This window comes from Bidens hawaiensis, unplaced genomic scaffold (genome assembly GCF_021521415.1).
Source record: "Bidens hawaiensis isolate Kalapana, Puna unplaced genomic scaffold, B.hawaiensis_p1.1 tig00008036_1, whole genome shotgun sequence".
NCBI classification, from domain to species: domain Eukaryota; kingdom Viridiplantae; phylum Streptophyta; class Magnoliopsida; order Asterales; family Asteraceae; genus Bidens; species Bidens hawaiensis.
The window spans coordinates 205,501-219,721 of record NW_027491563.1 but is presented as its reverse complement, the minus strand read 5'-3'; the positions used below and the strand labels follow the sequence as shown (position 1 = coordinate 219,721).

At 31.7% G+C, this 14,221-nt stretch overlaps 1 protein-coding gene across 2 annotated transcripts; it reads right to left on the bottom strand.

The window, feature by feature from the left end:
- Positions 1 to 2,163: 2,163 nt before the first annotated feature.
- On the bottom strand, positions 2,164 to 8,739 carry LOC143636650 (serine/threonine protein phosphatase 2A 55 kDa regulatory subunit B beta isoform-like). 2 transcript variants are annotated; one of them, XM_077104191.1, is made up of 14 exons: positions 8,584 to 8,739; positions 6,822 to 6,925; positions 6,616 to 6,714; positions 6,181 to 6,300; positions 5,888 to 6,091; positions 5,224 to 5,315; positions 4,334 to 4,452; positions 4,065 to 4,188; positions 3,448 to 3,571; positions 3,201 to 3,269; positions 3,018 to 3,109; positions 2,863 to 2,940; positions 2,725 to 2,789; positions 2,164 to 2,636 (listed from the first exon to the last, which is right to left on the bottom strand). In XM_077104191.1, exons 1-14 carry the CDS (start codon positions 8,699 to 8,701, stop codon positions 2,509 to 2,511), a joined length of 1,536 nt encoding a protein of 511 aa, XP_076960306.1. In that variant the 5' UTR covers positions 8,702 to 8,739; the 3' UTR covers positions 2,164 to 2,508. The 2 variants fall into 2 exon arrangements, with proteins under 2 accessions (XP_076960306.1, XP_076960305.1); XM_077104190.1 differs by having other exon boundaries at positions 5,885 to 6,091; positions 8,584 to 8,738.
- Between the last annotated feature and the right edge of the window lie 5,482 nt (positions 8,740 to 14,221).

Below are 14,221 nucleotides of genomic sequence, written 5' to 3'. Positions count from 1 at the left end.
CCAAAAAAGTTGATAGTTATGATTAATAAAAACCAATGTACGTTTATAAAACTAAAAATATAAATATGAGTACAAGATATGACAGGGGAAAGTTTTTCAAATTGAAAGCATTATGAAAAATATATAATCTAAAATGGTAAAGTAGTAAAAAAAGTGCAACGTTAGAGGGAAAACACGTTTTATATTTGAGGAAAGGTCTCCCGCTTTATTTTATTCAGTTATACTCTGTTAATTTTACTGGATTTTATTGATATTTAATATATGAGAGTGCGCTAATCAGTTTATAATTTATTGCAACGTATTAATTTTGATAGTGCAAAGTTGATATGAGAATCGCGGTCGATGCACGATTTAACTATGTCATTAAGTGTAACACATCCTCTTTCTTTTCTATTACTTATTTAAGAAACATTGTTTAAATATTTTCACGGCTCTTCAACCAAATAAAATTACATATTTCTCTTATTTTAAAGTGTTTTTAAACTCTTTTTTATTTTCAACATTAGAAGTATTAGAGCTAAGATCAAAATACAAAGATATAATAGAAAGGTAAAAAAGAAGAGGTGTTCTTATGCCTCTTAATTCTAATTCTAAACCTTAGTGAATTTTTTTTTAGTTTGGTTTGTATTTGTAAAAAGATAAACGATGATCGCTACCAACATTGCTAATAAAAAAATAGGTCGTGATCACGGTCAAATTTAGTGATGAGAAGATGTGATATTTTCTTTTTAGTGGGACATCATAACACTATAACAATGATCTCTACCGATTTATAAAATAGATTTGTGTGAAAACAAACTCAACTGAAAATTAAAAAGTGAATTTGGTGACATCTATGTGAACCATCTTAACTTTGGTGTTCTTACTTCTTACACATACCAATGAATTCACGCATGCTAGCACCACATATCAACAACATTGACCAATTGTAATTGTATATCCTCTAGTTGGGTTCCACAACACATCGCTAGTTAAACCTTTATACAAGTAACACCTTTACCCATAACATAACACCTCTTCATATACAAAATAAATCAAATATGGAAAAAATAAATAAATAAGGTCCATTCACATTCTCAAGAATTTAAAATGAGATTTCACATAGTAATCTTACTATACAATTAAAGCAATACAAGGTTTCCACATTGTATTCAACTAGCATGTCCACATAGGCTTCTAACTCATCAATTTTTCATTTATATAATTTTCACATGTTAATTTGAAAATTAATTTTAAACATTAACTCCTAAGTTGAAGAAAGTTTCAAAATAAATTGTTATAATCATCATTTATGGAGTAATAAAGACAATTAATTGTTTTCATTATTATTTTTTTAAAATTTTGAGACTTTGTTGTTATTATTATTATTATTTGGATTTTGGGAAATTATTTATGAATGTTTGGATTGGATGTTTGGATTGAAATGATGGTTTAAGTCACGAGATTTGGATTATATTGTTGCTTTATTAAACGTGCAGATTAATAAAAATATAATTATATCTCAGTGTTATTTTAATATTTTTAGCATTTTTTATGTTGTGTACTTAAATGTTTTATAATTTCAATAAAAATAATTTTTATAGCACACAACTTATATTATAGCATCTACATAGTTACGTTTCATAGTTTACAACATATGACTTTAGTATATGATAAAGTTTTAACTAATATGTCTTTTTTGTTTTATGGTATAATTTAGAAATATATAGCATAACTTGAATTATGTTTTAAATTGTTATTTTTCTTTATTGTCTTTGTATGTTAGGTTCTTTTGATTAAAATAACAATACGATACCTTATAATAATAATAATAATGCTAGATTAAGTGACGTTTACAATTCGTTAAAATGTATATAACACACACGCGTGCGCGCGCGCACACACACACACATATATATATATAAAGTTTTATATATTTTTCGTCCGTGTGTTTTTACAGTTTTATCATTACTGTAAACAAGATTTTTGAGTCTTGAGTCACAAGTCATAACCATTGATACTAGTTTTAGCTAACTAGCAATTAATACAAAAATCATAGTTTGATTTATGCTCAAACTGTAACAAAAGATGAGGTGAATTTCACATTTTAGTTTTGTACAAAAAGATTATTAAACAATAAGAAAACCAAGTAAAAGTGCAAAATTATTCTACAATATCCCCAAAATAATATATAAACTTTAATAGCCTGCAATGCAAGTAAGCTAGTTGCATGGCTGTTTCCCAACTAAAACTACATGTCAACTACAATCCCAATCTGTTTTCCTTTAACACAAAAACAACCAAACCAAAACCATCCCTTTTGCAATTATAAATCTAACTTCTTTATCAAAAAAGAAAAAAGGAAAAGAAAAGAAATAATGGAGGGTGAGGATTTAACAAAAGGCCCAACATTTGTGGATGAAAAAGACGACAGAATTTGTGACAACATCTTCTAGAACCTTTTTGACACCTTCTTTATGTGTATGCTAAAATCTTCTAGAACCCTTTCTTCATGGGTAGATTTGTAATTTATGCATAGTACATGTACAAACTGTTTGCAGCAGCACAAGCAATGGAGTTTTCGGTAGGATGCCACGCTAAGTGAAGTAACTTTGTAGTGAAATCTAACGTCGTATCATTCCCCAGGCTCTCTCCCCCTATTTAATTTAATCATCAAAACTTACGTTAATGAAATTTTGTACCACAAACGATCGATTCGATTATTAATTGACAAAGACGGCTAACCTCGTCTAACCACACGGGTTAGGCTGCTGCTCAAAGATCTTGCAGGAGTCTGCTGCACTTGTCGCCTGGTCCAATTCGGTTGTATATTATTTTAACGGGTTAAATAGGTTAAAAAAACAAATTTGTATAAAAAAGCACCTCATTGGGTTTTTGCTAGCTTCAAGGGTAGTGTCTTCAGTACTGTTGGGACTTGATCCAAATACGCAGAAAAGATTGCTGAAATTTAGTTTAACAAGTTAGTAGGTGAGCAAAGGTTACCAAAAAACATTTTATAAATTCAGTACAGGAATTACCTGTAAGAGCCGGTTGCTACTCGCTTACCATCACCACTTAAACAGCACTCAAATTTGTCAAAGATTGAATCGTTTTCATACAAGTCACATAGCTGGAGATTATCATTTGCAAAATGTCAATAATCTCGGTGCAAAAACATAAAAAAATAGCTTCAAAAAGTTTGGTGATTTCAGAAGGTATACCCTTGGTCTTAAGTATTCATGAACCTGAAATGTTGAAACTGGACCCGAGTCCATGTTGATGTCCCATAACTGCACAAATCAGTTACATTTTTAGTGACCAACTGTTGATGATTCCAAAAGGTATAATAATTAATTTGTGTTTAATATAATTCTAAAAAAGAAGGAAAAAATATAGCATACATGTTGGAAAACTTTTGACCGGTTAAATTGTAAACATAATTATTACAAATATAATAGAAATATGCACCTTAAGGGTCATGTAATCACGGCTTAGTATATATCGTCCATCCCTTGCAAATTTAATATCTGAAATAGATGCTATTATCTCAGTAAAAAATGATCTTGAACCAGGTGACTCATGCTCCTCAAACCTACAAAACACGTGTCGTTATGAGAAAATATAAAAACACTAAAGTAGGCAAATTACACGTAAAAGAAACGAACTTCACACTTTTTCGTGATACTAGCAACTGAAATGTATCATCGATTTTAGCAACCAAGTAGACTTTAAATATGCCACATTGCCAATGGCATTTGATGCACATTTGTTAACTTTTTGATAGGGATTATTATAAAAACAACTCTTTTCCAGACTTGCAAGTAAATTTATTCTTTTTAAACTTTCTTAACATATGCATTTTAGTATATGTGGAGGATGGCATGGCATCAAACTGTGCCACGTCACTATATATGAGGTTGGCTGCTAAATTAGTAACAAACTGTAATTTAATTTCTATTATATGCTTAAATAAAAGTTGGTCGCAAATATCAGAAAACTGTATAATGTTAGCGTTTCTATTTCGTGGCAGTTTCCCCAACCAGAATTGAATAAAAAGAATATTAAAAAACCACCAAAATACTTACAATTTAGAATGTCTATCACACAATGCAGATTGACGCTGGTCAATAAGACGAATGGATCCTTTTGAACTACTATATGCTAGTGTGTTGCAGTGAGTAGGATGAAATTCTGCTGATGTAATAACCTCTGCAAGTGAGCCAAAATATGAATATGAGAGTCGATAAGAGTCATAAATGGTTAATTGATACAAAATCAGATGAGCATACGCATGCATATAAGAGAAAATTATATTTAAATTGCGTGTAATAAGTTTAGGTGCTTAAATTTGTACCAGTGAGGTCCTCCATATTTGCAGGCTTCACATCCACAATGTTGAAACTTTGATTGCTAATTTCCAAATTCCAAAGGTTTATCCGAAGATCATCAGCCGATATGAATGTTTCACCATCACTAATACAAACAGCAAATAGTAATTATAAAACCAGTAGACACAACTATTGATGAACATTGAACGCCTGATGAAAAGACCTCATAGGAACAAGCTTTGCTACCATTCATATACAAAAACAGATATTATATCCTGAACTTCCATAGAAACTTGATAACTATCTTCAAACTGATTTAAGTTCATATGACCATAAACATCACATCTAAAATTAGTAAATATTCAGAAAGAAATTCTCACGAGCCCGCGTCTTAGTTATCCCAATGTAGGTGGTGAGTCATGAAATTAATATACATGACGCATATCATTATTAAATATTCAAAAAAAAACATGGTCCTGTTCTTATAGTTATACTAATTTAGGTGGTAGGAAAAGAGAATTGACTTAACATTTACTATTCACTTGTTTGTAAATGAATAAAAAGGTAGGTTAGTTTGATTCTTCAACATGTACTAGTAACTATAATTAACAGATTATAAGACTAATAATCTACAACTCACTTCATCCTTTTTCCTTCATAAATTGATGTAAAGGTAAATAGCCATAAGTCTATACTATTACAAATTATGTGTTACTGATAAGAAAAGGCCCAATGTTCTTCTCATCAATGAACAGTCAGTAGATCAGGGGTACTTAATCGACTCTAATTCGCTTGTTCTTAGCCTATGACTATTAGTTACTACTGGGATAAACATGCCAAATTTACTTCATGAACATGTTTGGGATAATGATAGGATCAACATGACAATAACATGAAAAGGAACTTAATATCCAACCTGTTATTTGATATAGAATTGATATGATAATCATGAGCATGGGCATACACTCTTCTACATCTTGCAACAAGGCTCGTCTCATTACTTGTTACCTACAAAATTTACCTTCGTGTTATGTTAAATAAAATAAAGCAAAAAAGAGAGGCAAAAATAAGATTACAATGCTAAAATTGATTTGCATTTAGAAACCGATTATCTGATTTTTGCAACTTGTAATCATACTAATCAGTCTCATTTTAGCTACAACAAACTGATTATCAAACAATAATGCAAATTACCTAATTAGGGAGACTTTTACTCACATCTTATAAGATGTAACTCCTTTTTCCCAAGAATATCCTTTTTGGTCTATTTATGAATTAATTTTTAAGAAAATCAGAACTCTTGAACACCCAAACAACTAGTTATCCAATAATTACAGATCCAAACCAAAAAAGCACGTCCAAACAAATACTTATCCTTCGGCTCGTTTTTTACAGCTGAATTATCCGGCTCAAATTCACGTATCATATTCAAAACACACATCCAAACACTCCCTAAAGAACATCTTTATAATCAATGAAAAGACTGATATCACTATCACTAGCTAGCCCGTTTGCACCTGCAAATGCAATAGTTGAAACCACATGTACAAACATATAAAGCACGAGTTGAGTACAACTACCACGGGTAAGCGCAATGACTGAATTGCCCCTGCAGAAAAGTCCTTGTTCAAACTAGTGGAAGATTTATCTTTGTACTCCCCATTTGCAGTATTTGACAAATTGTTAACTGAAGAAATACTAGAACTTGCAATACTTCCATTTCCAACAGCTTTTAAAGGGTCCACATTCAAGTCGGCAACTTTCTTAATCTTTTTTTCTTGAACCTGAAATGTCAACAAATTTTGTTCACTTATGAGCATGACACAAAAAAGAACGAAAGAGAAACAAAATAAATTGAAGTAAATCTTTGGACCTTCCAGTATTTTATGGTTTTGTCATTAGTAGACAGAAGAAAAAGGGCACCGCTGGCAGTTTGGCACCACCTGATCTTGTTAATTTTCTCCTCAATCTCCAAACTCTTTAAATAATCAAACTGAAAGCAAAAGTTGAGAGACAATAATAAGCAACTCCTTGTCCTAATTCTTTTAACAAACAACTAGTGTGTCAAACATGATTACAAAAACTATATTGTTTCAATTTTCAATAGTAATCTAACTTCTTCAACAAAACGATTCAAGAGGTTTTGTGCATACAAACTAAACATTAAGCAACTTTTAGATCGGTTTTACCTTTTTTAGCTAACTTTCGTTAGATTTAAAACATAAGTGCATAACCCGAATTAATCATTCATAGGTAAATGTCTCAAAATTGACACACTACGCAATTGGACATATAACAGAAAGAATACCTCAGGTTCATGGCTCTGGAACTCGGTTTTGTAACGGAATTCTGGATGCCTGGTTCTTGGGTAATCGGTTTTCTCTAAATCCTTTCTACTTCCACCATGCTACATAATTAAATGAGATTTATAAATTGCAAAATACAAAAAATGACAGAAAATGAAACACGCAATAAACAGAAATAAAAATCTCAAGAAATCATATCATATCAAACCTCCTTAGTATCAGTCCTCTCGAATAATACCACCCTTCCCCCACGATCGCCAGTAGCAAGATGGTCACCGCTTCTATCAAACTCAATAGCCGAAATAATATCAACTGTCACGCAAGTTATAAACAGCTTAGACAACTTAAAATAAGTGCAAAAGGGCTGTTAAGTGAAACATCATGCATATAACTGGCCATTGTCACTAACATTTTGTCAACAAGATTCACGTCATGTTGTCGATTATAGAAACATATTAGCGCTTGCAGCATTTGAATATTTTCAGCATCCATGATATTTTAAACAATAAAAACTACACGAACTACACGCGATATAATCACCAACAACGCATAAACCGACACAACATAATCAGCATGCAATAATTATCTGTTTTGAGATTATAGCAACTATAAGAGTCACACCTCAGCCTCCTACTCAAAACTAAAAGTCTAAAACTTCATTAGTGTCCTTTGATATGCAGTTTAAAATGACTGCAACCTATATTTGTTCGCATAGATATCATCTCATCACAATACTAACGTAAGGTGACTTTTCTTTACCATCATTAAAATACAAAAAGTATTTCAAACACGACTCGAGAACTCTAAGCAACTTTCCCTAGGTCTCGAGGTTTTATTCACTTGAAAATATCTTATAAGTCTTCATCTATGAATATATAAAACTCAAACTTTCAACAGAAGATACTACAAGTCCACAGCATATCAAAGTATAACTATAATACCTACATATATAGCATTAACAGTAAATTATGAAATAAACATTATGCATATAACTAGCCATTGTCACTAATATTTTGTCAACAAGATTCAGGTCATTATGTCAATTATAGATTACATGTTAGCACTTACAAGATTCAATATCTTTAGCATTTATGATATTAAAAAATAAAAACTACAAGCGATATAATCACCAATAAGGCATAAACCGGCACAATATGCAACAATTACCAGTTTCTAGGTTATGAATCACACCTCGTACTTAAAACTAAAATTTAACTAGCGTCCTTTAACATGCCATGAAGTTTAAAATGACTGCACCCAATATTTTGCTTGCATAGATATCATCTCCTCACAACACTAACCTAAGGTGACTTTTCTTTGCCATCATTGAGTTACAAAAAAGTAAGTATGTCAAACACGACTCGAGAACTCCACGCAGCTTCCCCTAGGTCTCGAGGTTTTATTCATTTGAAAATATCTTATATATCTTCACTTATGAATATATAAAACTCAAACTTTCAACAGAAGATACTACAAATCCACAAGATATCAACCAATAACTAGATTTTACATATACAACATTAACAGTAAATTATTAAATATACAATATACATGATAGTGTGATACAATGACAAATAATTTATTATTTGATCAGATTTACCCTGACTTTATTAGTTAGATTTGTCTATGCATCAACTAAAGCAGATTCACACACACACGCACACACAATTAATAACATCAGAACAAAATATTCATTTAAAGAAGCAAATTAAATTCAACAATTTAGGTAAACAGCTAACCACAACTTGATCAATGAACAATTACAACTTCATCATTAACTCATTACATAACTAATAATTTAGGTCAACAACTTATTCAAGTATCAGCATCAAATACAACAGAATCAGCAATGCATCGATCCGAAAACTAGATCAAACCCTAACCTTAACCTAAATACAAACTATATATAATAATAATAATAATATAATCGAATTAACTTATTAACTACAAAGTACAAACCCTAGGTTTACCTTCCTGAACCTCTTCACCGGCGGTACGTTCACCAAACACCTGTGAAAACTTCCAGTCTAGCGGCGCCGGAGGACTCGCCGGAACTGATTTTACGCCGGCGACATCACCACCGGTCATTGCTTCGTAATAACCTAATCGCCTTCGTTAATTAATTAATTAATCAGCGAACAACAAATTAATCGACTCTTAACTGAAATCAAATCAAATCAAATCAACAAATCGCTTTTACGCAATTATTATTATTCGAGACAGTAGCTTCTGAGCCGTTGGATGAATTCATTCATCTATTAATCATCATCGTCATCGTCATCGTCATCGTCATCGTCATCATCATCCGAATCGATTAATTCATACTTTTGAGATTTAATTTTCTCTCTCTAGAGCACACAGAACAAAACTCGTTGCGTCACAGCGGATGATTTTTCATTTTTTTATATATTTTTAGTTTTTTAATTTTTATTTTATTGATTTGTCGTTTATGATGATATGTGTGAAAGTCGAATTGGATTGGAAGATGTGTGAGAATGATGGGTGAGGGTGACGGGATAAGCGTGACAGTCAGTGACTGGAGTTAAAAGTTAATAAACTAGATGGACATTGGTTTCGAGGCTGTGCACGACCGGGGTTGAGTTAGTGATGACACATGGTCTGGTTGTGTAAAATGACAATTCTATCCTTTCTAAAGGGAAACATTCGCTGTTATGTGTAAGATATCTGACAAGACCGAACAAATTTGAGAGAAACTTGTTGAAGTCGGCCAAGTTTGAGAACCCAGATACACGTAGTCACATATATGTGTTTGAAATGTAGTTTATTGTTGTTAACACATGTAAGATGTATTGTATTTCAGTAGCTTTCGGTTTCTACGTCTAAACAACTAGGTAAGGATCAAGAGTTATCAACCAAACTACCAAAGTAGTTTAGAAATTCGACCCACTTAAACCCATGTAACCTCATGGACCATGCCCTTTAAATTAGCCCCACATAACAAAACAAAAGTAATAAATAGCCCAGCAGAATAGCATATATGGTCTTCAGGAGTTTAGGCATAAGCAATGCATTACCGTTTCACTAACACTGCATTCTTGAGTTTTTTATAAAAGGGTTTGGAAAAAAAAATATTAGAAAATTTTTCTTTTTTCATTCTTGAGTTTTTTCATTAAAATAAAAGAAAGAGAATGGAAAGAAAAGTTATGGCTTTTTTCCTCCAAAACTTTCCAGCCAAATATGGCCTGATTCGGAAGAAAAGTTTATAGCCATGTACAATATTACTAATTTAGCCTATCTTTTCATTCCTATCTAACTCAATAATGAGGACATGATTGTAAAATTACAAATTTTTTTCCTGTCTTTTTTTCCCTATCTAACTCAAGAATGTAATTAACACTTATTTTATTTTATTTTAGCTCGAGAATGTCTTTTAAATATATAATTTATTTTCCTTTCTGCTCCCATCCAATCTTATCATTTCTTTTCCTTGTATTTTAAACCCGAGAATGCAGTGTAAGATTTTGTTCAAATTGAATAAGTCGAATTTAACCCAGTATCATAATTGTTTATTTATATTTTCAAAGCTTTTTTTATTTTTATATTTAAAGAGTACCTAAAATGATTTATCAGCTTTTAAAATTAGTTTTAGACAGAAGAGTAAAATTATCTATCTATCCTAATAAAAGAAAATAAATGTGCCCATTGTCACTTTGTGGTTAAACCTCACAACTCTTTTCCCTCCAAAACTAAAATCGTAATTGACCCTGTATATTATATCTATACATTTTTATAAAAATAAATATTAACATATTATTTTACTATAAATTGTAAAAAATATTTTGTGAAATCCAAAAATCAACAGCAAACCATGGTTGTTAAAGATTGAAAAGAATATAATTTTAAATTATATCATTAACATTCTGTACTATGCATATTGTTGAAGATTATAAAGGAAAACAAAACTCGAATATACTTTTATTTTACAAATCAAAATTTTTAATTATTAAATTATAAATATATGCTTAAAAGTTGATCCATTTTTTAAAAAATCAATCTATTTATCTATTAGTATTGTTGTTGTTGTTGTTGTTGTTGAAAATTGTCATATAAGTTTATAAATTATAAATATATGCTTTATATCCATAAATTTATTTTTTTGGTTAATTTAGTAAATATATATAATCACTTTCTATATAACAAAGTTTATCATAATTAGTTTATTGATTTTTTTATCAAGGATTGTTTCTGGTTTTGTGGAACTTAACTTTGATTTTTACGTTCAAAAGTTGATAAATAGATTGTTTGGTACAAGTTAAATACGCTTGAGTCAAAAAATTGTCGCATGTAAAAAATAAGAAATCTGAGTATTTTTAAAACTTTCATAATACAAATAGATTTATCGTAAAATTTGTTACGGGTTCAAAGTGTTGAATTGAAAATGCCAAACAGAAGAAAGTTAGAATTTTAAATAGGAAAATTGGAAAAAAAATAATCCCACCTTTTGTATATTGGCCGATAATAATCCCACATTTAAAAATCACTAGCAATGGTCCCACATTTTAACTATTTTTGTCTCACTGGTCCCCCGTTAAAAAATACTTAACGTCGTTATGTTTTTTCCCTAGTTTCAAACCGATGTTTTAGGGCTTTTGATCGGAAGAACGATACTAGTCGACCAATGTAAAACTTATCTTGAAATGTGATCCAAACGACGAACCAATGTTTTCAATTCGGGTGCTTGAATTTCCAATTAACAAAAATCAAGCCATTTGAATCACCGTTTCGAAATAAGTTTTACATCAGTCGACTCATATCGTTCTTCCGATCAAAAGCCCTAAAACATCGGTTTGAAACTAGGGAAAAAACATAACGACGTTAAGCATTTTTTAACGGATGACTAGTGAGACAAAAATAGTTAAAAGGTGGGACCATTGCTAGTGATTTTTAAAGGTGGGATTATTATCGGCCAATACACAAAATGTGGGATTATTTTTTTTCCAAATTTCCTTTTAAATATAATTTGGGTTTCAAATTTATTTTCAATGACATTTTGGAAATAATCAAAAGGTTCGGGATTTAGCAAGATGACTATTTTTTCGCCGACTATTAATATTTAAGAAAACACAGTAAACACTTCCGGCATGCCACCTCCAGATCTATCAATGATTCTAACTTTTATTATATTTAAAACATTTGTGTCAGTATTAACTTTTCCTTCAAAGAACGTTGCATAGGAAGCATGTCATGCAAAACTGTGCTCAAATGAAGCAAAATATTCAAAAAATTGAATGGGTTAACATGTTATTTTTTATGTTATTATTATGGCAAAGTCGAAAAGCCCCTGAAACTTATAAAAAAAAGTTTTCATGGTGTAGCTCATAAAATGTGTGTTTGTGTTGGGGGGGGGGGGGGGCTTATACAGCCTACACTCCTGGTAGTGGGTAGTATGCATCGAGTGGTTCAAATATCCAAGCAACCCATGTCACCCCACCCTAATTTTCATTTCTAGCATAGCTAATGCAGGTGGTATAACTCGAAAATTAATAATGATTGTGTGTGATAGAATACTATGGGTTTGGTTGGAATACCTGGGTATATATGGAACAAACCTTCTGACGTAGGCTGTAGCAGTCTACTCAAACAATTAATTTTAAATACTTAAATACATGTACTAGTACGGGTAAGTAAGGTCGTCTCCACAGGAACTCGAGGAAAGTGTTAATTTAATATTTTGTGATTTTAACTAAATTAATTATTAACTAAAGAGGACAGACGATATCAAACGGTTTTTGAAAAGATTGATTAAAAACTAAAACGGTTATTTTTAAAGAGTTGTGAACAATATTAATTAAAGGTATTCATTCTATGTTCGGGTAATGTGATCTTCAACTTAATCCCAGATTCACTTGTCTTGATTGCGCAGTAATTACTAGACCTAGTAGGCTGGTTGTGATGACAAACGATACCCTAACCGAATTGTTGACACAATTGAACTCGATCTACCCATTTACCGATTTATGTTTTATGAAACTAATTTACAATAGTTGATGATTAATAGTCCAATGACACAAGAGCCTAACTCTAAGTGTTGATGAACAAAACCAAACAAATGATGTACTAATCAATAAATGAAAACATAAATTGTTTAAACAACCAAGCAATAATTAAACAAGATACAACCAATAAATTAAATCAAGTTCTAAACACTAGGCACAATGAATATGGTCTTAAGGAGAATTACACAAAACCTTAACCTAGAACGGACACGAAAGTTTAGCCGAACATTGACATATTATTCAAAATATTTATCTTTGATGAACATGCAAACCCGGAACAAATCGGAAGCTTCGGAATGGTGGAAAATCGCCCTAGGACACCTCTTTAGTTTCTGGAATTAATGATATGACGAATGGGAAGTTAAATGGGTTTATATAGTGATTAACCCTAATTTTCTTCGGAATTAAGGCGGTTCGCGTCGTGCGAAGCCTTCATGGGCATTGTCTTCGCTTCGCGCGAAAGACAAAATAGTCGGGGCTAGTTTTCCTGAACTTCGCCTCGCGCGAAGTTCCTTTCCAATCCTTCGCGACGCGCGAAGGACAAAAGACTCAGCAGTATTCTTTTCTTTCTTCAAATTGCCTCGTGATCCATGCACTCCCATTCCCGCACTTCTAAGCCTTCATTCCAAACTCGTAAATCATCCCAATAAGCTACTTAACTTCCAATATCCTGAAAACACATAACAATACTTGAAGTATCAATTTTCATTCGTTTATTCATCTAAACATAACTAATTATATATATAACAATTGCAAACTTTGTTATGCTTATAGGGTTCAATAACATGCATTATACTCTTTAACCTTCTCCTTCATTTTGGATTTTCTGAACTTCCCGCTGAGTCATTCTGATGAAGCCTGACACCAACCACGTGTTTCTCACACACAAAAAACCAACTCTTACACAATCAGCTGTCCTCATCCCTGTTTCACATCCTCCCACCACCACATGTACCGACCACTTCATTAGCCTACGGCGGTTGTTGCCGGCGACGATGGTTTCATCTGACACGAATACCGGCTTCCGCTTCCATGTCGACTCCAAGTATTTAATTTTGCTTTTTTTTTCTTTTCACTTCTTATTTTTATCTGGGTTTCTTTTTTTGTTTCTTTCTCTATTTGTTGGTCAAAGTTGTCTTTGGTTTGACCGTACGGTAATTGTGCTTCAAGTTAATGCTATTTAATTTCAATTCTCTTATATCATCGTGAAGGTTGAAATTGGTAACACACTCAGTTTTAAGGCTTCAGTTAAGGTTAGCCATTACTGCGATTTTGCATTATCTTCTATGTAGTTTTATTTTTGTTCGAATCACTTTTCATGTTAGAGTAGTTGGTTCAGTAAGGGTGGTTGTTATTTAATCATTATTAATTTGCTTGAACCTTTGCAATATTAAATGCCACGTACCATTATGAAAATGGGTCGTTTGGATTATTCTTTTAGTTTTGCCCATAAGGTGTTTGATGAAATGCTTATAGCTTTTTACATAATAGTTGGAGATGGCTTGGTGTAGTATTAGGTTTCTAATCTACCTCTTGCCCGTTTAACCCGAATTTTTTTATTGACTTCACATATAAATGTACTTCAATAGAA